General features: G+C 40.2%; 1 protein-coding gene across 2 annotated transcripts; it reads left to right on the top strand.

Annotated features, from left to right (window-relative positions):
• The first annotated feature begins 9,724 nt into the window (after positions 1-9,724).
• Positions 9,725-16,534, top strand: socs6a (suppressor of cytokine signaling 6a). Of its 2 annotated transcripts, XM_008278506.1 has the most exons (3): positions 9,725-10,074; positions 10,535-10,604; positions 11,293-16,534. In XM_008278506.1, exon 3 carries the CDS (start codon positions 11,419-11,421, stop codon positions 13,027-13,029), a length of 1,611 nt encoding a protein of 536 aa, XP_008276728.1. In that variant the 5' UTR covers positions 9,725-10,074; positions 10,535-10,604; positions 11,293-11,418; the 3' UTR covers positions 13,030-16,534. The 2 variants fall into 2 exon arrangements, with proteins under 2 accessions (XP_008276728.1, XP_008276729.1); XM_008278507.1 differs by lacking the exon at positions 10,535-10,604.
• Positions 16,535-22,894: the final 6,360 nt, after the last annotated feature.

Here is a 22,894-nt window from a genome sequence, read left to right as displayed (position 1 = left end):
GCGATCCGTGTGAGTAGACAACTGTATGACTAGGGAGTAGCTCAGGTAGCTGAAACAGCTGGTCCAGGGTTCCATCAATGACAGCTCGCAGTCTGGGCTCCACATTAGGAGATAGTTGGGTGAGAAAGTCCACAGCGCCAACGTCTCTCAGCATCTGGGCTGCACTTGGATGCTTTTGAAGACAAAACAACGAGAAAAACACTCAGGAAATGAATAACGTGAAGTTTGGTGAAATGTTAGGTGAGGTGTTGTGAAAGTATGCAGCACAGGCTTTGCCATCAAAATGTCTGGGCAGACTTCACTACATTTATACTCCTGTGATGTTTCATGAAAGTACAATGAGTTCGTGAGGAAACTTATGGCTGCTTAAAATTTGCATGTGTGTAAATTTTAAACCTACATTAGTTAACTAGTTGAAGTGTAATCAATTAGTTGATCGATTAGTTGTTTGGTCTATAAAATGTCAGCAAATAGTGAAAAATGTTGGTCAGTGTTTCCAAAGCCCAAGACAACAACTTGCGTTGTCCGCAATCAAAAGACATTCAGCTAACTGTCACAGTGAAGAAAAGAAACTGGAAAATATCTAAATGCAAGAAGCTGGAATGACAGAATGCAGATATTAACGTTTTCAAAAACACTCAAACCAATTCATCTGTGATCAAAACTGGAGCTGAATAATTGAATAGACGACAGACAATTCATCAATCGACTTAATTATTGCATCTCTACAGTAATTTCCCCATCTGCTAGACCACTCTTGTGTAGCTCCAGTCCTTTAGATCCACTCATCTGGCATTTTATCTACCATAGGCACACTGCATATCTACCTTTGATAATGTTAAAAGCAGTTCAAGGACCTCCTCCTTCATTGGCACCTCGGGGAAATTGAACCACTCCAGAAGATGCACAAACAGCATCTTTTCTTGCACAATGTCATGGACGGAAATCAGAGAATGGTGCAGCTTACTCAAGATGCTCTTCAATGCACGAACTCTTATCTCCACCAGGGAGTGACCTAAGGTTTGTGAGGGGGAAAATAATGTTAAACTGAGAACAGACATTGAAGCAAACTTAGCTAAGTTTTGTTTAAGCTAGTCACTAGCTAACAAAGCTTGAATACAAGTCGGCAGCGTTTCGTTGACTTAGCTAAAGTTAACCAATTTGAGCACAGTTTAGCAACGTTATCATGAACAGAAAGAGCTACGAAATTAAAGTAATTTAGAGTCGACTTAGAGAGAGTTGCTATTGTTTGACAGGAAGCAAACGGCTAGTAGGTTTTGTCACCATAAGTTGAGGTAAAGTCAGGTTGCTACGCTACGTTCACCAAGCTAACAGTTCAGCTTACCTATTTTCTTTATAATGGGAGACAACTCCATGTCGAGTGAATGTTGTATGAAGTTGTCCCGATAAATAAAAGCTTAAAAAGTCGAGGGAGGCTCTTCTGTGCAGTTAGTGGTTCTCTGCCAGAGTCATGTCAACAACGTCTGCCCGGGTCTGTTTTCAACAACCGCGCCAGCGTCACTGCGCTTCCTGCGGAGGTCAGGACCAGGGTGCGTTCAAGACCAGCAACTGTGCAGGAAAACGTTAGTACGCTGCATTTCAACGATGATATTCAAAAGACTGCTGTATATGCAATAGAAAAAAAGCGTCTAAAGTAAAATGAGTCTTGTATTGATTTAATAATAAGCGGTCTATTATTTAGCACCTTGAAACAAATAACACATGTCCCAAGAGGCTACAAATAATCTGCTCCCAGAGTGGAGCTCCATGTTTGAAAACTGGTAAATTAAAGATATACAGTCGTCCTGAAATGTGTTTATACCCTTCCATTAAAGAAAAGGCAAAATTCACAATAGTCACTCAAATAACTAAAAACTGACACAAATAATAACAAGTAAAAATTTGCTAAGTTCTAATTTAGTGAAATAATACATCGCTTTTGTATTGTGGTTGAAAATAATAATAATAATAATAATAATAATAATAATAATAATAATAATAATAATAATAATAATAATAATTTTGTTTTGTTTTAGTATTTCTGTGGAACCACAATTCAAAAGCAATGTCATGATTTTCATTACATTTTTTATGTATTATTACTTTTGTCAATTTCAACTTATAGAATAGAGTAGAAAATACTTTATTTATCCCAGGCCTGGGAAATTATTGTGATACAGCAGCAAAAAAGAAAAACACCAATCACAACAGAAAAGGGCTAAAGTTTAATACTTTTCTTTTTTTATTATGTAAATGTAAAAAAAATTTTTTTAAAATAGCATAAATAAAATAACTGTACAAAATGTGCAAGTTGAAAAGAACAGTGCAAAACAACGCATTTCACAGAGCAGAGAGCTGAAAATGCTCTCTGCCAGGTGTGAGGTGTTGTATAAGGTTATTGCTCTGGGCGGGAAAGATTTCCTGTACCGGTCCTTGTGACAGCGGAGCTGAATCAGTCTGTTTGAGAAGGAGCTCTGCTGCCTGTCCAGAACATTATTTCAGTGACAGCTGTTTTTTTCCTTCTTTAATGGAAGGGTATGAATAAATTTGAGGACACCTGTATTTATGTACATTTACATTATTGTTACAAGGAAATGTGATGGTACCTTTACAATGCTGGGCCTTTGCAGGAAGATCTCAGCAGGAAAGTTTTGCATGATGACATCACACAGTAGTTCACATGTGGTTTGCACCAAGGTGTGATTGCTACTCCCTAAAGAACTGTTTCAAGAGAGTTAAAGAGGACACATTAATACTCAGCAACTTAACATCACAAACTACTGTTAATTTGATTAAACCCAAAATCTTCTTTGAAAAGGAAAAAGTAAATAAATCAAGGAATTATTACTGAGCATCAAGCAAAAAAAATGGAGCATCAAAAGTCAAATAAAAGATGTAATTAGAAAATAACTGAATCATAAATTAGTTTTACACCTAATTTATTTGGTATATCATATGATATTTGATATGGACATGTATCGTCTATTACCTCTCGTTGGATGAAAGTATGTGTCTGTCTGTGTTTGTCAAGGCCAGCCATGGAAACACAGAAAACTTCAGGCACCTTACAGATTCACGCACTGCACAACACAGAGGGATTAAACGTGTAAAACATGAGTCATTTATAGAAAGAAATATCATGCATATCCTTGAAAAGCTCATTTTGAGCAAGAGTCTTCTATTAACTTAATTATAAGTGATCTGTTGTTTAGCACCTTGAAACAAATAGCGCATGTCCCAAGAGGCTACAAATATTCGTTTCTCAGATTGGAGCTACATGTTTGAAAACTGGCGAATAAAAGACTGCAAAATAGAAAAACCTGAAACTAAAAAGAAAACATTTCCCCAGTCATTTATCTCACACAAATGATGAATCAGCAAGTCATCTGCGCAGTGTTATCGAAATTAGCAACATGCTGTCTTTGTAACTTCTTGTCTGGACACTTTGAATTCTTTACTAACAAGATGTCCTGCTAACTCTGAAAAATCTCCAGCTGATCCTAAGAGATCCTTTTTCTCCCATATTAGTGTCTCTTCATTAATTCCCCTTTAAAATCCAGAATCACATTTAAAATGTGTCTCCTAACATACAAAGCTCTTAATGACCAAGCTATATTGTATGCTATAAACCTTATTGTGCCATATTATCCCAACAGAGCTCTTGGCTAACAGTTATGCTGCTAGAGGCTCAGATTGCGAAGGGGCTTCCCATGATGCACCTTGCACCTCTATTCTCCATCTCCATCTCTATCTCTCCATACATTCATATACCACCATTGCATGTTACTAACTTTGTGTCCTCTCTTTCCTGTAGTTTGTGCTTCATCGTCTATGCAGACATCTTTGGCCACAAAGCTGCATGTTTCTGATCTGCAGTTGGCCTCACCGACCTCCCAAGTGTCTACTCTTCTCCCATGCACAACGCTCAAAGGGAATCTAATGGCAAATCTAAGCAGCAATCAGATAAAACAAGAGAAAACAGATATGATGATCATTAATGGCTGACAACTGACATACATCTATCCAACTGTCCAGCTGTGAAACATGAAACTTTAGCTGTTTATTTTATCTGCCACCTTTATCCCACCTATGTTGACAGCAACAGTCCTCAAACCTTTTTTGGACAAGGACCTAATATTTATTTGGCAAGGCCTCTCAAATACTGTGCAGTAGATCACAGCTGGTTAGAATATGTCCCAAGACATCCTGTCTCTGGCTGGCATTTCTTTCAACATGTCACACAACCCATGTGATGTGCCATTTTGTTGCACACCACTCTCATCCCTTTTGAAATCTCCTGTAAACACGCCGATGCTATTTTTTTTTCTGTCGGGTACCATCAGTCTTTCAAGACATGTTTCAAAATCGCTGAAGGATTACGCGTTGTTGAAATATTGAACAAAGTTTTGACGGCAGCCACGTTACCCTGTCATTAAATTTATCTTTTCAAACGCTGATGTTCTCTGAAATCAAAGTTGTTTTGCATCACCTCTTAACATCAGTGCCGGCATAAATTACTTTGAGACTCAGTGTATAAATTATTCCAGTTGCACCATGCATGTGACATGGATATGATCAGCTGACAGGGTGATAATTAAGAAACTTAGCAAATGATAATTTGATATCATAATGATATAATCACACAGCTTTTGATATTTCTGGAGGGATTTAATCTTGTAATTAATTTGGCCCCATACTATGTGTCCTGCTGTCACCTTGAAGACAGGGAGAGAAATTTCTGACCCTTGTTCCAAAGATGCACATTGAGTCAACTATTAATATGCAAGATGCAGTGTGTTATAGTTGCAGCCTTACTCTAAATAAAAAAAAAATCTTTAGGATACACATCCCTTCAGATTTGTAGGACATCGTCGTAGGAAACCTTTGCATCTTGACCTGAATTTAAAACAAAGGTTTGTGGGTTGGAACAGAGCTTGTCTGCACAACATGAGTCATATTGATGGACCTGCCAGTGGGTCCATTGACCTGTGGAGGTTAAAAAATGTATTCCAGTTTGCTCAGCCTCTGGTACAGTACATGTATATAGTCTTGGGTTTTTTATAAATGTTGTTCACATTCTACAGATAAACAACGAGAATACAGAGTGAGACTTTGGACATCCAAACGGCTGAGGAGTCCTTCCTTACCTGCGAGAAAGAAAAAAAAAAAAATACATGGCTCTGGGTCTGACTAGGAGTTTCAGTAGCTGTTGAGTCAACTCCAAAGAGTTCATCCAAACACTGTTTGACAACCCCTGTGTGCCTTGGATAATTTGTTAGCACCGGCTGCAGACAGGAAACACAACTTTAGTTTAAATAAATGAAAACATGGGGTCAGCTGTAGGTTATTCTGCCCTGTAGCGCTTCAGTTATCCCTTCAATCACAGCCCCTTGTAAACATATTTGTGGCTCTATGCTGTATGAGCGCGTTTTAGCTTCAAGGTATATTTTTTTTGTTTTGTACTTTCAGCCTTTTATTCCCCAGGTTTTCAATTGCAGTTTAGGGATATTTAACACTATAAATGATAAACAGCTACTTGTTATCTGTCAGTTATTTCACATCAGGCTAAATTACTCATATGCCACAAACCACCTCGGGCTGTTCATGAATGTAAGACTGATCTTCAATTGGGGTTAATGCCAATTTAAATACTTTGAAGCCAGATTTACTCTCAAGGCATGTCAGTATCTGCACTCTTACTATGGGTATAGCCTCATGAGTTATTATCATGTGCCTGACTGTGCTGGCCATAGGAGTAATGAGCACTAAATTGTTAATGTCTGCTTGATTTTTAAGACTACTTGTTTAAGTAGCATAAATAGGTAGACATGCTTAAAATATGGAGTAAAATCACAACACATTAGGGACCGGATGAAACCTTTTGGCATGAGAAGGCCAGATTTAATCTTACTCATTACAAATGCAAGCGCTGACACAACCTTATTTATATTTTCATTGGATCCCTCCCTTGACCTAAAACTCCCAATATCTCAAAATATATAGCATTGAGTTGCTAATTTCACTATTAAAAGTTTAAAACATGCAAATCACGAATAAAATGCTGCAAACATAAATAAAACAAGCACAATATATTAATGGAATCATAATTTTTTACAACAGCTGTCAATGTGGTGATTAGAAGGAAAATTAACAATTTGCTAATACCACAATAAAAGCATAAATATTCCAGTTACTTGCTGCTTTTGAAGAAAGAGATACTAAATAAAACACTAAACTTGAAATGTTTCGGGAAATTTTATGACACGTAATTTTATTTTAATGATCCTGACTGGGGGGAACGTAAAGGTAACATTTAATCACTGATATCCGTGCAGATCAAAATATATTCTATGTTTCTCATAACTGACATAGTCTGTGGAAGGAGAAATTAAACCCCCAAGAAGTCCAAGAATCCCCCCCCCCCTCTCTTCTCAGGGCAAAGGCTTAAACATAAATTTAGGATGAGTAGAAATTAAAAAACCATCCATGCTCTAAAAAAAAATATCAAACTACCTTCCCTTCAGCAAAAAGAAAAAAATAAACCCATAGCCATCACCTTTTCCAACACTCCCTCTGCCCCTAATAATTTGTGAGAAAGCTGAATTAAAATCTACGTAAGAGGATCTCCAAATGAGCATGTTCATGGCTGCAAAAGCATTAGATGTTATAGTTCTTAATGCATAAAACAAGCTCAATGTAGCCAATCAACCATATCATTGTTGTAATTGTCCAAAATTCAGTGCACCATATGGCAACACAACAAAAGGAGTTAGCAGCAGAATCAGTAATGTGAAATCAAGGGTGACGTCATAACCGACTGGTGGAACATGAGCAAGCGTCATTCATTGTGTTCACCAGGCAGCCATTTAGCTGCACAGCTGAGTCATTACATTGCACTGTGAACACAGCTGGTGTAACAGTGATTAATGCACATCTTTGAAGACGTCCTAAAACTTTTAAGGGGCAAATGGTGACGTGACAGACGGATTTAGCCACAGTAAATACAACAGGAAAGAATCCTGCTGAAATCACACCAAAACAGCGAGGCTGTAGTGTGGACATCATCCTTACCATAAATGTTCAGATCAGATTTTGAGGCAAACACTTCCTATGCTATTCCACAGTCACTCCCGAAACAAAACCCAAGTGGTCCCACAGGCCCTGTCATTGTTTGACATGCCTGCTGTACCCGTCTTCCGCTCCGCTGCAAGTGTTGAGGATATGAAGGTGGGCACCGAGGGGGCCCCCCGACTATCCCCCATCGGCAAAGGGAGTCAAGTCGAAGGCCTGAGCCAGACCGAAGCAAGCGCAGACATATTGTGCCAATAATTTATGGCTGATACAGCGTTCATTTGAAATTAAGATGAAACACGAGGAGCTTCCCCACATGTAGGGGTATCTCATTAAACAGCGCGGCCCTCTCCGTGTGTACAATGTTCCGTCTTGACTTGCGATTCAATGTTTTGAGTCGTGCTTATACATAAATTCAAATTCTTTTGGAAATATTGATCTTGAGAGCGGGAGATGGTCCCAAGGCACTGAAATGTTGTGCTGTGCGGTGTTTCATAGCATCAGGCAGATCCTCAATTCCCATCAAACTATTACAGCAAGATTCCACTTATGTAAATTCTAAACAGCCTGCTATTAGTATCTATTTGATCTGTTTATCGTGTCAAGACAAAACCGACTGGGTTATTCCCACAGCTGAATGTTTACTTGTTTTTACTGTCTGGCAACAAATATCAACCACTAAAGTTTGTTTGTCAGGTCTAATTTGGCTTGTAGAAACATTGCATCTTTGCTTCCCAGTGTCCTTGGTGTTATATCTAAGAGCTGCCACCCCTCCTTCCTCCCCCCACCGCCAGCCCTCCCCTCCTGTGCCAACACATCAAGTGAAGGCAGCCTGATCAACCCTAATAGGGCCTGGTAATTAGAGTCTTTGCATAGAGCCTGTCTGTACGCAGCTGCCCTAAGCAGGTTGGAGAAGGACTGCCATACACTTGACAGCGTGGAAAAAACAATGTAATGTTCGGTATATGGACCAAATTAGCCTGGCAGTGGTAAACACAATCTACTTTAAAACAATACTGACACTAATTAGGCAAGCAATGTATCATTTCAGAGTTCAAGTTTTAGTTGCCGCATCAAATACTTGAAAATACTTTGAGAGCCAACTTGATGTTTCGCGAATACAAATTAGAAAAACCTTTCTGTGTAAAAGGCCAAGCACAGCCGGCACTGGGGCCAAAAAAAAAGAAAGAAAAAAAGAGCTGTGCTTGATATGTCTACTGTTGTATAGTATCTACAGTGGAAAATGGAATCTTGATGAATGCACTGGATTTACACAAAACACTGTGTGATGGAAGTGAAACAGAAACAAGCAAGAAATTGTTTAAAACTTAAATTCTTTGCAGTTACCTAAACCTACATAATTAGTTTTCATTTTGATAGTTTATCTTTACTAGCAGCTGCTGTACATATACAAATTATTATCACAATCTACTATATAACAAACTTGGCTGAAGACAACAAAGTTAAGCAAAATGTTTAAGCTTCACATTTCTCCACAGGAAACAATAAAGACATGACATTTTGGATGAAAGAAAAGTGATTTGGGGAAGGGGGGGAAGCAACTTCCTTCATTAGGGATGCAACCCTTGTCACACTAAATCTCCCCACGCTACGGTCTTATTATGAAAAGTCCAAATAGCTTGGATCATGCATTTTAAAACCACAGTCAGGCAGAGGATGGCAGCACCTTATGAAAAATAATCTTGAGTCATTTGTTAAAATGCAAAATCGTTTCAGAGAGTGCATAGCTAATAATTTCATGTGGCACCAAAAAGCTGGTTTGTGTCTCTGCTATTATGAGTGAACTGAATGGACGACTTTCTGCGGCGACCACTCCCTATCCCAAGTTTTGCAATTTCTCCTTTTCACTAGTTTCATTTTATTTATTTTTGTGATGGTACATTTCCATTTCTGACACAGCATTTCTCTGAATGTTGATGAGAGTTGTCAGAGCGGTGGTATCATGCATAATGTAACTTGCAATAAACTTCTTTTACCTCATGTAGATGTGTTGAATTCCAACCTACAGTGAGACATCTTTACTTTTTTTTTTTTTTGTATCCAAACCAACAAGTATAAAGCATTTATATTGTGTTTAGTACCTTCTTGCATGTGTAAATATACATTTCTGACAAAGTTTTGTGCCTTGAAGCTGCTCTGTGCAACCACATCATTCTACTTTTGGCAACTGAGCAGCCGCCACTGGAGCAGTTAAAGTAAAATGTAGCACCCGGTGGTGTGTTGTTTAAGGTGGGGCAAGGTCTTAAATTATATTTACTTGTTCCCAAATGGTGATATTAACATGTAAACAGATCACAGATTTAGTAGTTTTTTGTGTTAAATTTTAATTATTATTTTTTTTAACAGAAAGTAATGATTGCTAAACAGTCACTCCAGCCTATTTGCATAATTTCCCTTAACTAAAATAATATTATCAAATTATTTTTAATGCTTGGTTCATTCATTAATTAATCAGATTTTTGCCCACCTTGATTTGGTCTGACTGTGCACATGATTTCCAAGTGTCAGGGTTGCGTCTGCCTCTGGGATGTAGAAACTTGCTGTAGCTGCTGAGTGTCTGATTCGCTGCATCTGAACGCACTGAATCTGCTCCCACAATTCAACAGGCAACAAAGGAAGAAAGGAAGAGGCCGTGAGCTACAAAGTGCTAGCCAACCTAGACTGAGAGATGTCACCTTATTGTGTCATTCTAGCCGCTAACATAGACCCGTACGTTTAGAGAAGTACCAAATCCGGCCACATAAACGCTTCATGCTTTCGTTTTGGGTGCAGAAGCGGACTAAAGGGAAGGTAACGGCAATGTTTTCGACAGAAAACGCTAACAAAGCTACTAGCTGACTGGCTTAGGTAGTAGGTTAGCATTAGCCGAGCTTACGTTAGCCAACAATCGTCAAGGAGCGCACCTTTCATGAACGTGTTGTACGAGATAAACGCTGACGCCTTTGCGTTGTTTTGCCCAGTGTTACGAGCAGAAGTGAACAGGTAAGAGACAACACCGAGCACGTTTTAAAAACATGTTTGTACCCCACAAATGTACTTTAAAAGTAGGTTTGCTAACACACTCACTGATTGTTAGCATTTCGTGTTAGCATGCAACCATCACAACATATGTTAAATTGGCAAGCTGTGCTGGTTAACTTTATTGTTTCTAATGCTTATAATTGTAAACTGCACGAATTAAATAGTTACTGGACGTTGCGTTTTTAAATATTGCTGTTAAAGGGGAAAAAAGCAGAAAAGACAACACAAGCGGAGCTAAGCTAAAGGCATGCTGTTGTGTCCGTAGGCCTTCACAGGTCAGAAGAAACCTGGCTTACTTTGGGTTTATTATGGTTGCGTTAAGTGATTATACATGTGCATAGTATATGTATTTCTTCAGTAAAGTTGCGTGTTAATCAGAAGTGTGGAACTTTTAAAAACGAGCTGGCTTTGTTTTTCATAGCATCAAATGAAAGGTGGTGGAGGTGGAACTTGACCCAAGCAACTGAGTCACCATTTTCCTGCACATAATGGTGAGTAATCAGATTGCAGCTGTCTTGATTATCTAGCAGCTTTATTTGGGTGCTTTAAGTGGCACATGTCTCTGGTTACTGTTGTGTTGGTTTGCCAGAGCAGTCATAGCTTTTTGACAGATGAAAAAGCAATGATGGGCATTCATTTAAGAAGACCATGACTTTCACATGATATGGTTTGGGAATATTTGGCCAGTGACACATTTATTTAGCTCTGTAGCCATGAACATTGGACTTAAAATGAAATAATGAGTGTGAGCTATAAGTGCTGGCTATCAGACTTAATGGTATGTGAAGATTTTCTATATCTATACTGGGGGGAGCAGTGTGTGTATTGTTATGCATTGTCCATAGAGAACAATGCAGCAGAGCAGTGATCCCAAATGCACTGGTAAAGACAAACGAGGGCAAAACGGTGTCAGCATCACCAGGGAACATCCTGCCATCTCTTCATGCATGTGGATCACAGAGCAGTCTATGATAACAAAGATATGATTTGTCATGTCTGCGTAATTAGTGTGATTAATTCTATACCACTACAAATGAAGAGTGTGTGTTAAGGGCCACATACATCATTTCAATGTACTGTGATATGTGTGTTAATAGGCAATATTATGAACATACTCTGTGCAAAACTCTTGACGTATTTCCACCAAACAAAGAATATCTTGTGTTTTTCTTTCTAAAGGGTTCGATGGCTCCACTGTATGCATGACTTGTTTCGTGTGGCCTGATGGGAGGACACTGTGGATAGTACTTTCATCAGGATACGAGGAGAGCCATCCCATGCCCCCACTTTGGAGGGCCTGTCAGAATGAAGAAGATAAGCCTTAAGACCATCCGCAAGTCCCTCAGCATAAAGGGCAAAGAGGAGGGTGACTTTGTCATGCTCCAGCAGCCCTCAGTGACTACAGAGTTTTCTAAGGAAGAGTCACTTTTTGGGGGCTGCTACACCAAAGAGCTTTCTGGCTGTGACCTTGGTGGTGAAGAGGAGAAAGGAGGCCAGAACAAGGGCCGCTCAAAAAGTGAGAGCCTGATGGGATCTTTAAAGAGGAGGCTGTCTGCCAAGCAGAAGGTGAAAGTGAAAGGCGGCTCGTCAGCCATAGGCTCGGTGGATGACGATGACACCTTCTCATCCTCTTCTGTGCCTATCAGCTTCAATGAGGTGAAAGCCCAGAGACCCCTTAGATCTGCATCCTTACGGAGTCACCATTATAGCCCCTCACCATGGCCTTTGCGGTCAGTCAACTCCGATGAGGCGTGTATCAAAATGGAAGTTAAAGTTAAAGCCATGGTTCACTCTCCTAGCCCGAGTCCCAACTTAAATGGTGTCCGGAAAGAATTTCATGATTTCCAGATGGAAGGGCTCTTTCAGGACCAAGCAGAGTCCTTAAAGAATCTCCAGCAACCGCAAAATGGTGAGCTTCATCTAAATATTGATGAAAATGACGTGCCTGTCGTGCTGGGGTTGACGCCCCAGGACTACATCCAGTACACAATGCCTTTAGATGAGGGAATGTACCCGGAAGGGTCCCACTCCTTTTGCCTGGACAGCTCCTCTCCTATGGAGGTGGTGACAGAGGCAGACAACGGGTCCCTCCACACAGACCAGGGACAGGAGGAACATGAACTGGTTAGTGGAATGCCTCCGGATCTCTTTATGGAAACCTCAGTTAATAGTATTCTTATCGGTTCTGCTGGTGTAATGCTCCAAAGCTCCAGAGTAGAGGTTCCGCCTCCCCTCTCTCCACTCTTGCCACCCATGACAAGTAATGGCCGTATCCCCAGGACTTTTTCGGGCTTTAGTTCTTCAGACAGCCAGGTAGCTGAGAGGGTAAGGCACCACCTCAACTTTGACCCAAATTCAGCTCCTGGGGTCAGTCGAGTATACGACTCGGTCCAGAGCAGCGGGCCCATGGTTGTGACCAGTCTTACGGAGGAGCTGAAGAAGCTTGCGAGGCAGGGCTGGTACTGGGGTCCCATTACACGCTGGGAAGCAGAGGAAAAGCTGGTCAATTTAGCTGATGGTTCATTCCTGGTCAGAGACAGCTCAGATGACAGGTACCTGCTCAGCCTGAGTTTCAGATCACAGGGCAAAACTCTCCACACCCGCATCGAACACTCCAATGGACGCTTCAGCTTCTATGAGCAGCCTGATGTGGAGGGACACACGTCAATTGTGGACTTAATTGAACACTCTATCAAAGACTCGGAGAATGGAGCTTTTTGCTATTCCAGGTCTCGCTTACCAGGGTCTGCAACCTACCCTGTCAGACTAACCAACCCAGTATCTCGGTTTATGCAAGTGCGCTCCCTGCAGTATCTTTGCCGCTTTGTCATTAGGCAATACACAAGAATAGACCTGATCCAAAAACTGCCCTTACCCAACAAGATGAAAGATTATCTGCAGGAGAAGCACTACTGAGGACATAGAGACAGGACAGTGGTAGCAATTTGCACTTTTTGTGTTCAGTTAAGAGATTTAAACAAGGTTTACAGGCAACCACAGTTTTGAGATGATTGGTTCTGGTGGCTCTTGGTTTGTGTCCAGGTGACCCTGTCACTGTTCAGTCCTCCATTCCACTGTTCTGGGGTTGTTCGCTGGTTTTAGGAGGCTCTACTTCCAGAAATATAGGCCAGCACATAATCTATTGCAAACATATAGCAGAGTTTTACAGCCAAGTAATCATAGTTGAATACATAAAGTGCAAATATTTTCACTTGTGATGTATGGCTATGTGTAATATCCAGCTGTGCAAGTAGAGCAGATTTTTATCAATTTACTATCTGCATAAATGTTGGGCCAGTGAGAAAAACTAAACTCCACTCTGAATTCGACAAGTTATTGAATTTTTATCCATGAAATTGTACATTTTGAAAATGATTTCAAGATGGAAAGGTATTGCTACATCAAATTTTAAGGTCTCTGCAGGCTGACTAGTTTTGATTGTCTTTTGCTTTTTAACTTTTAAGATGTTACCATCTTTTTCGGCATGATCAGACCACAACATATTTCTGCATTCATACTTTGCAATTAGACAAAGAGAAAGTAAGACTTCATTGTATTTGTGATAATGGCTGACCTATGATGTTCATGATATCCAGATTTGTGCTAATTTACAAAGATAACTAATTGTTTAACTGGTGCAATTGCTTCATAAAGCATTATCTGACCTTATAATGGCATGTGACAGCTGACATACTACAAATACATTTGTGCCTCAGTATTTAAATGGTACTGACTTTATTTTTAGGTTGTCATGTTTGTTACTTTTAGCTATACTGGTGTACAAATATGGACATTAATAGACATGGATATTTACTGGTCAGAAAGTCTTACACTAACCAAAGTAATCAATCAAAGTTGTGCACAAATTTATGAATCGCTTTCAGAGTCAAGTATTTACAACATTAACAAAACTGTAGAGCAATAGACATCCAGAATGTGTCAGTCTGTCAGAGGCTTTAAACAGTTTGGTCCGTGAAGTAGCTTTAAATTGTATGGCTGCATGTAGCCATTATACATTGTGCAAGGTACTCATAATGCTGGATTTTAATGTCGTGCTGTTTGTAGAAACGACACTAAGTTAATGTATAAACCTTTTGGAAATATGTTAACGTTAAAGGTTACATTTTTCTGCATTAGGAATGCTACAAAAACTGCACCGCAGCTCAGGCCTAACAACTTTGTCACTATCTGTAATGCTTGTATCTGCATGTAGTAAAGGCTTTAAGACTGTCAATTAAAGGCATTGTAGAGTTACTCTAAATGAGAGAAGATGTCACGGTAAATGATTGAGAGATTTTGGCTGTGGTGTTAAAACGCAACTTCGATTAAAAAGGCTGTTAAATGCACAGTTGTATTTACCTTTGGCAGTTTATATGTAAAGAAAATTACCCTCACTTAGCCTGCAACTGAAAAGCAGATCTCTAGTCAGTTGACCTGAATCTGTGTGTAGGAATGGCTGTTTTGTAGTCTCTTAATGCCAGCAATGAGCTGGACCCAGATCAAAGGAATCTCGAAAAAAGGGTGTGAGCTTAGGTAAACGGATTTGGGAAAGCCAGGGTTAAGTCCTCCTTGCCATCTTGGAGCGATGCCACAGTTTCAGCATATGACAAAAGTTCAGTCACAGCTGCATGGCATCATTAGTGTTATATGGGTTTTAAGGACATTTGAAAAGAAGCATCGAGTTTTTGCCATTGCTTATTCACATTGACCCCCCAGTCCCCACAGAGCTGCACTACCCCACAGATTATCTCTCTACTGGGCTGTTTGTGCCGGAGTAAAGGGAAGAGCACACAGTATGCTACGCAAGTGCTTTATATGGATACTTGACAGGGAATTGTGTTTTCACATTATGAATGAGCATCTTTTTTTGACATCAGTGTCCTTAAAAGTATTTGGAAAATGGTCTGTCGGACAACTTTGGTAGGTCGTTAGCTCATAGTTCTAGTTTTAGTTAGCTGGAAATGTTGGTGTCCGAGACAGTTACCATGAATCTAGCACAGCAGAAATTAGATAGGAACTTTGAATGGTGTTGCATGTTTAAAGACTTAGCATTTTAAAGCTTTGAGTTGTATAGGAATGAAGGATTTAGGTTGTGCGTTTGGCTGTGTAGAGAGATGTTTTTTTTCTGTCACGAACATTGGCTGGACATTCTGTGTACAAGAAATGTATTTTTCTTTTTAGAATCCTTGAGTGATATTTTTTTTTCTGTTTTGTGACACTTGCCATCTGGGGGATGGGGCTGTACAAAAGGAATGTACGCTTTTTGAGGTATCCATTTTATCTGCCTGCAGACCAGTTTCAGAAAGCATGGGAAACATAAAAACTACATTGACACATTATTTGCACTTGAACATTCTCCATTGACATGCTTGGATCCTTTCCTGCCTAGAGTTGTCCCTCAGATGGCTGTTTTTAAAAAAAGAAATAAAGTCAAACATCTGTCCTTATGTATTCGTATAACTGTTAGATTAAAATGTTTTGTTTTATTCATGTCTGTGGGATATAAAGGGTAAGGCACCAGCATCATTTCAAAGCCTCTGCTCATTGGCTGTCAAGGAAATGGGATCATGGCAAGAATGTGGATGTAAATTTTATTTTGACTTTTTCTTTTGTGTGTATGTGTTTCAGTTGAAATGTGAAATGTTAGTCTTTTTTTTTTTTTTAATACAATGTTATTTCCATTTTAATTTGCGATTTGTTATCAAATTTTGACAAGCAGGAGCCAGTTTCATATGGTATGCTGCTGTGATTTCTCTAAATACTAGTTTAATATTAAGCATTATTGCCTTCAATGTTTGATTCCAGAGGTTGATGCTTGTTCAGACTGCTGAAGCATTTTGAATTAATAACAGCTGGTTAGCACTTAACAAGCTCCAACGTTTTTATTTTGTGCATCTCGGTGAGTGAAGATAATTGTTTACAGCATTATGTTTGGACATCCCTTTGTTTTTTTTTTTTGTTTATCCTCTTGTCACATGAACATCTTGGTACAATTTGAAAACTCTTTTTATTTCTTTTTAATGTGTTATACACATTTGTGCTGCTTATGGATATGATTGCCTTTCTTGTATTTAACAATGGGGAAATAGAATGTCACCAATGTAGATGTATGTACACGTAACGACTTTGGTTGTCATCTTGGGAGAGCAAAGCAGATTTGCAATTTGTTAACAAGTGTAGTCAGTTAAAAGAGAATTAGTAGCGATTAGTAAACCCTCTGTAGAATTACCGGTTCACTCCAGTTTACATTGGTTGTCAACTGTCAACTTTCCAAAGTAGATGGTCTTTTTGTATTTTTCTTTTGGAAAAAAAAAAAAAATCAACAGTGATTTATTGCACATTTTGGATACAGTTCAAGAGGTTTTTGTATCTGCCAATTATAAATTATAAATAAAACTATATTCTAAAAAAAAAAAAAAAACAACTTTGGGGTTTTTTTCCATATTGTGTGTGTTCTCTAAGCATTACTTCTATTGGCTCATGGCTAGATTAAACACCTTGCATGTAGAGTTTGTTCTCTACCATAGTTGGAATCCAGTGATGCACATGATGAGACCTAAATCAGGCTCACAGATGTGTTAATAGGTAAAATCACGGAGGTCTTAAGGAGATTTTTTTTTCTACTCCAGGTACAAATTAGCTGCTAATCCCAAAGCTCTGGCTCTAATTTACAAAGACAATCCGGGCATTCTTTAAATACAACTGAGCAAAGCGGAGGCTCTGGGGGAAAGATTAACAGCGATGCTACCGTTCTTACTTTAACTTCACTTTAAGTCGACTCTGGAGAAACGCCGAGTGAGTTCTTGTGTTGCAGAGGGAGAGGAGTGGAGTGGGGTAATGGTGTCAGGTTTGGACTTGGATCTGCTGAAACATGGTTCGCATGATGATGAGGAGGCAGGCTTTGTTAACTGCTGTGTCTGACGGGCCTCTCCTGGCATCTGAGGTGAAGATACACAACTGTTTACGTTCTCGGCCCGGTTCAAGATGATTTATTCATAACCAACACTGGTGGTCGCATGTCATATAGAGATGCCTCCATCATAAAAGGGCTCATCTCTGCCTTCCACGGTTACTTTTCTTTTTAATTTGCAGCTTTTTCAAATGTTTGTATTGAGAGTTTACCAGGAGAGGGTTTTTACTTTGCTGGGCGAGTGCAACCTGTCATGATGTGACACAGCATCCCAGCATCTCAGCAGTTTTGTCTGCAAATGTGATATTCACCCCGCTCACCTTGCTCCCTCATACCCAGGATGTTGCTTGCTTGCCTAGAACGCCTCATTTTGGGTTTGGTTGTTATAACGAGAAGCTGTCACTTGAAATCTGCTACATGTTTTGTCCCCTTTGTTAAAACTTGGTAACTATTAATGTGCATGACGTGAACTATGCACACTTTGGTCTGGTTTAATTTAATCTGGGCCACGTTTGAGATAATGTACGGCTCATGGGCTAATTGTCATTAGCATAGGTTAATTAACAAGCACATACAGGTCAGTTTATTTTGCATACAGTGTAGTTGGAATATTCAAATTGCTGAGAAGCTCGTAACGTTATCTTATTGATTAGTGAGTAGCTGGTAACATTAGCTTATTAATTAATGAGTATCTGTTATCATTAGCTTGTTAATTAGTCAGTGGCTGTTAGCATTAGCTTATTGGTTAGTGAGTCGCTGGTAACATTAGTTTATTGATTAGTGAGTATCTGTTATCATTAGCATATTGATTAGTGAGTATCTGTTATCATTAGCATATTGATTAGTGAGTATCTGTTATCATTAGCATATTGATTAGTGAATATCTAATATTATTAGCTTGTTAATTAGTCAGTAGCTGATAGCATTAGCATGTCAGCTAACTCCAGGTAGTTGGTAAGGTGGCTGCTGATTTTAAATTGTTAATTAGTCTATAGTTCATAAAATTAGTTGTTTATTAGTCAGTATCCACTAACATTAACTTGTTAATTAGTTAGTTAGTTAGTTACCTGGCTTGGAATATAATCATGTTAATTATGTGCTAGTGATTCTATTGGTGAAACTGAACGTCCTACATTCAGGTAAAACCAAACAAGTCTTTCTGTTTTTACACTTTCTGCCTTTGATTAATGGTGGATATGTGGTGATTTTATTTTTTTAAACATGCTTTTCATAGCTGCTGGCAGGTTTTGGGATAGAAATCTAACTGGTATACATTTACCAGTCTTTAATTAAATTACAGAGCTGCAACGTGTTAAATTAGTGAACTTTAGAGGTGGTGGTATGTGGATTTTGATATTCTTAGTAAACTTTGTAGGTGAAATGTTTTGCTCTTCAGTTGTTAAATCCTCCATGCATTCACTAGCCAGCTGCAAACTGTGTTTAAGTGCATTGTTCTAGCCCACTGTGGCAAAAAACAACTGGTTGGACAGCTCAAAAATGAAAACTTTAGCCAACACAGTTCCTCAAATGACCACTAAAGGTACCTGCAAAAGTGAGTCAACCTCCCATATAGTCCATCCATCCATTACCTATACACCGCTTAATCCTCACTAGGGTCATGGGGGTCTGGAGCCTATCCCAGCCGACTTAGGGTGAAGGCAGGGGACACCCTGGACAGGTCACCAGTCTATCACAGGGCTACACTTACAGACAGACAACCAAGCACACTCACATTCACACCCACAGAAAATCTAGAATCACCAATTAACCTCAACATGTTTTTGGACTTGTGGGAGGAAGCCGGAGAACCCGGAGAGAACCCACGCTGCACGGGGAGAACATGCAAACTCCACGCAGAAAGATTCTGGTGCCTCCACCGGGAGGCGAACCAGCAACCTTCTTGCTGCGAGGCAACAGTGCTACCAACTGCGTCACCCTGCAGCCCCCTCCCATAGTCCCTCGTGTTAAATTGCTCAACTTTACAACTGAAATATATGTGTTTTGGTAACGACAGCTGTACAGGTGGTAAATTATCATGTAGTTTAACTGTTTTATTGTATTAACGCGTCAAGTTTTGCATAATTAAGCGTGTGGCTGCTTTAAATGACAGGTGGGCACCAACAGAGAACAGTCCATGGCCTGACTCAGCTCCACTCTCGCTCCAACTCGCTTATTTTTGGGGGTAGCCTGGACTTAGCAGGCTATTAAGGCTCTGCCAAGATGGCGACAAATGGAGCCACCACATGGAGCTTCCACACTGCTGCTCAGGAAACCAGTGGATGACGTCATGAGGGGTTTGTCAGGAGACATTTTTTGACTTGTTTTTTTGGCGACCGTACCAGTTTGAGAGCGATGGCAGGATCCACTCATGGCTATTCAGGCTGGTGGAACTCGAATGCGTTTTGCGGCATTTGTTTCAGCGCATAATGTCGACACAAAAGTGCTCATTTGTGAGCAAATTTCTTCACAGTGTGGTTCTTAGTTTGAAACTGTTTACTCTGGAGAATCCATCCATCACATGTCTGCCGTCTCAGATTGATGATCCATTCCTGCCATCTGGTGCACTGCGTGGTGCACCCATTTTTCACCTACAAACAGGGATGATGTTGACAGCTTGAATTAGCCAGCAAACATATATATCGCTTTAAATTGTCATGCCAGGAAAACATCGGTGGGTCTAGCTAGTAATGATAAAGCCGAAGTTACCTGCTGGCAACAGATGTCTTTCAGCCCAGAGTGAAAGGTTCAGCTCTATTAATGCTTGTGATCTCATGCCAGCAGTGCCATACACCGCTGAGACCCTCTCCTTCTCCATCTATCATACATTAGATGCCTCTGAACCCCAATTAGCCCTGTTAGAGACGGGACTGCCTTCATCATTAGCAGGTCCCCACTGAAACAGCAGCTCATCGCGGTATTCATTGTGATCATTCTTCACAGTTTCCTATGTATTCGTGGAGAGCATGTTTGTTGAAGTTCAGCTTGGTAGCTACCACTTTGTGTGTTTTACGCTGTTGTGCTGTGTGCCTCCAGATCAAAAACGCCTTTCATCACGGTTCGTTTCCAAAAGAAACACCTCTCCCACACCAAGCAAAGACTGAATTTAACAAACAAAAGTGGTTCAAACTGTGTATATTGAGCCTCGGTTACTCTACTCAGGAAAGAGCAGGAACTCTGAGATTCTTGAGAAGCGAGCGTGGTTAATGACCAGAAAATGGCAGCTCCAGATGGCCCCAGCTCCGGGGTGTCAGCCGAGGAGAAGCTGCCCACTTTGATATTTGATTGATAATCTGTCAAGAAAGTCATCTCTTTTGTGAGGGCCTTTCATGCTTCACATTTTTATATGATTAAAATATGATTTTCTTTCAACTATTACGCAGTTCTTTGTGATATCGTTTTACAGCAGCAGCGGATGTAAATTAGCTACCAGCGTTACCTATAAACTACTACCTTTCAGAAATACATCTTTATAATTACAAATGGCATAGGCACACAAGAGCTGAATAATAATAAGCCGGAATTGTGTGTGTTTATATGCATATGTGCTTGTGCCGAGTACATAGCTTCCAGCACAGACTTGAAGGCCAAGGGGAGTCATAAGACGGCCATAATTATGTCATTAAAAAGAGTGACATCTGGAACTTGGGGGCCATCGAGCAACACAGAGTACCCACCTTCTTCCCTCCTTTGCCCCCCTGTGACACTGACAATCCACTCTCATTCCCTCCAACAATCTGCCCATCCTTCACGCGGGACCTCGGTGTGTGCGTGTGGATGTGGCGTGATGGTGCGGAGGGGGTTGGGATGGGTGGAGGGGACCGGGTGGGGAGTGAACAGGTGGCAGCCATCAGGAAATGGATGGGGAATGTTTTGAATGGGAAACTTGCCTCCATTCCTCACGGAGTACCTGGGTGTCTGCCCTTCACCAGTGGTCCAAGAGGCACAGCGAGGATGGGAGAGATGAAATGAGAACAGGTGGTGGTTTGTCGTTTAACGAGGAATGGAGTTCCCCTGTAGGTCTGCGGATGAACAGCCAATGGAAGGGTATGGACGACGCCTTCACAACAGGATCCCTACCCTACTGTTCGTGGGTCTCGGCGGTCCTCGCGCCGCATCTGAAACAAGAGAGCCTTACAGTTAAAGCTCGACACGTGTACGACGCTGGTTTAAATGAGTTTGGCGCTTGCAAACAGCAAATTTACCCAGCACAAAAAAAAAAAGAGAAGAAAAAAAGTGCACCGCCAGAAGAAAATGAACAATGTGTAATTAATGACATACCTGCTTCCAATCTGTTTTTGGTCAAGGGCCAGACTGCTATCATTTTGTACTTTGATTGAATTGCAGTCACACCCCCCACTCTTTGAACTGCCACTGTCCCACAAGTGCTTCGTGCTCCCTCGACTGAGATGCTGCATGGCAATTAACAGCTCCCCCTCCTCTAAGTGTGCATTACTCAGCAGGGCCCCGCCCTCCTCTGCAGCCATATCCTCATAATATTCTACCCCCATCTTTTCTCCCTCAACTCTAATGTGTTGATCACAGTAGCTCAGGGCCCTCTGAACCTCTGCTGCTATGATGAACTCCTTCTCTCAGTCCACCACAACCCCTGGTACACAGCATCTGCTTTGTAACTTTCAAACTGAGCTCGAGTTCATTGTAGCTGTAAGAAAAGCAGCTTTGTTCCTTTTGAATATGCTGCCATCAGTTCTTGTTTGATAACACTTCCCAGACAATTAAGCCAGAGTTGTAATTTCTCTTCCTAGATATGATATTTTCTCAAGTTAAATGGATATCTGTCATTCTCACGCTACGTGACTGTGAGGCTTAAACATTTCATCTCCATCGTCGCAGCTCCAAGGCGGCTGATGGGATCTAATCACTGAGATGTATGCTAATTGTGCTTTTTGACATCAATGGCTGATATTCATCAGAATCTCTAAAGAAAATAAAATTCTTTCAAGAGAAAAACTGAAATCATCAGAGAGTTTTTATTGGTTGCCAGAACTCTTCTGTAATTGCGACCTATTCATTAGAACACCCTCAGTCTATTGTACACTGCCCCAGACTGTTGACTCATCTTGTAACTGTTCATTGGTTGTATACAGTAAGTTTAGTTTTTATTTTTTTAAATCCATTACGGTTGCACTCCCATCATGCTGACATTGCCGACCTTAAAGGTTTAACAGTTTGACAAGCTTGTTAACCTTAAACCTTGATTGCATTATCTCAGGAGCCATGCAGAACAACGTAGGAGTACATTAAATGCTGCATTTCTGGGGGGTGAGAAAAAACGAATTAATTAAGCGAGAAATGGATTTGTTATGGCAACCTTGGCTCCCTCCTCACATCTGCAATCCACTAAAGAAGAAAGATTTTATGTTTTTCCAAAAATGCCTAGGATACCTTTGCAGGTGATTTGCAATTTCCTCCAGGACATTCTTAGGGCCCCAGGTCTCATAAAACATGAGAAGATTCTGAAAATCTTGCTTGATGCATATTTACAAGGGAGTATCCAACTGTCTCTTAATAAATATTTACTCATCTTGATATTTGAGGTCCCTCTTGCTAACAGCATCCCTCTAGGGACTGCAGGGTTAGTCTGTGGGTCAGTCAAAAGGTTTAGTGCTTTATTCCAAACCTAAATGTCTCAGTGATGAGAGGAGGGACTGCCGTTATATGCACTGTAAAAAATGCTGTAAAAAAAAACAAACAAAAACAAAACAAAGACAAAAACAAGCAAACAATGATGCCAGAAAAATATACTCAAAAAAATTATGGAATACTGTCAAATTAAAAAAAACTATAAAAATGGTGAAAAATAATGTCAAATATCTATAAAATAATGATATTTTTTGGCTGATTCAAACATAA

This window comes from Stegastes partitus, unplaced genomic scaffold (genome assembly GCF_000690725.1).
Source record: "Stegastes partitus isolate 25-593 unplaced genomic scaffold, Stegastes_partitus-1.0.2 Scaffold125, whole genome shotgun sequence".
NCBI classification, from domain to species: Eukaryota; Metazoa; Chordata; class Actinopteri; family Pomacentridae; genus Stegastes; species Stegastes partitus.
The sequence above is the reverse complement of the archived record's forward strand: the minus strand, read 5'-3'. Positions and strand labels throughout refer to the sequence as shown.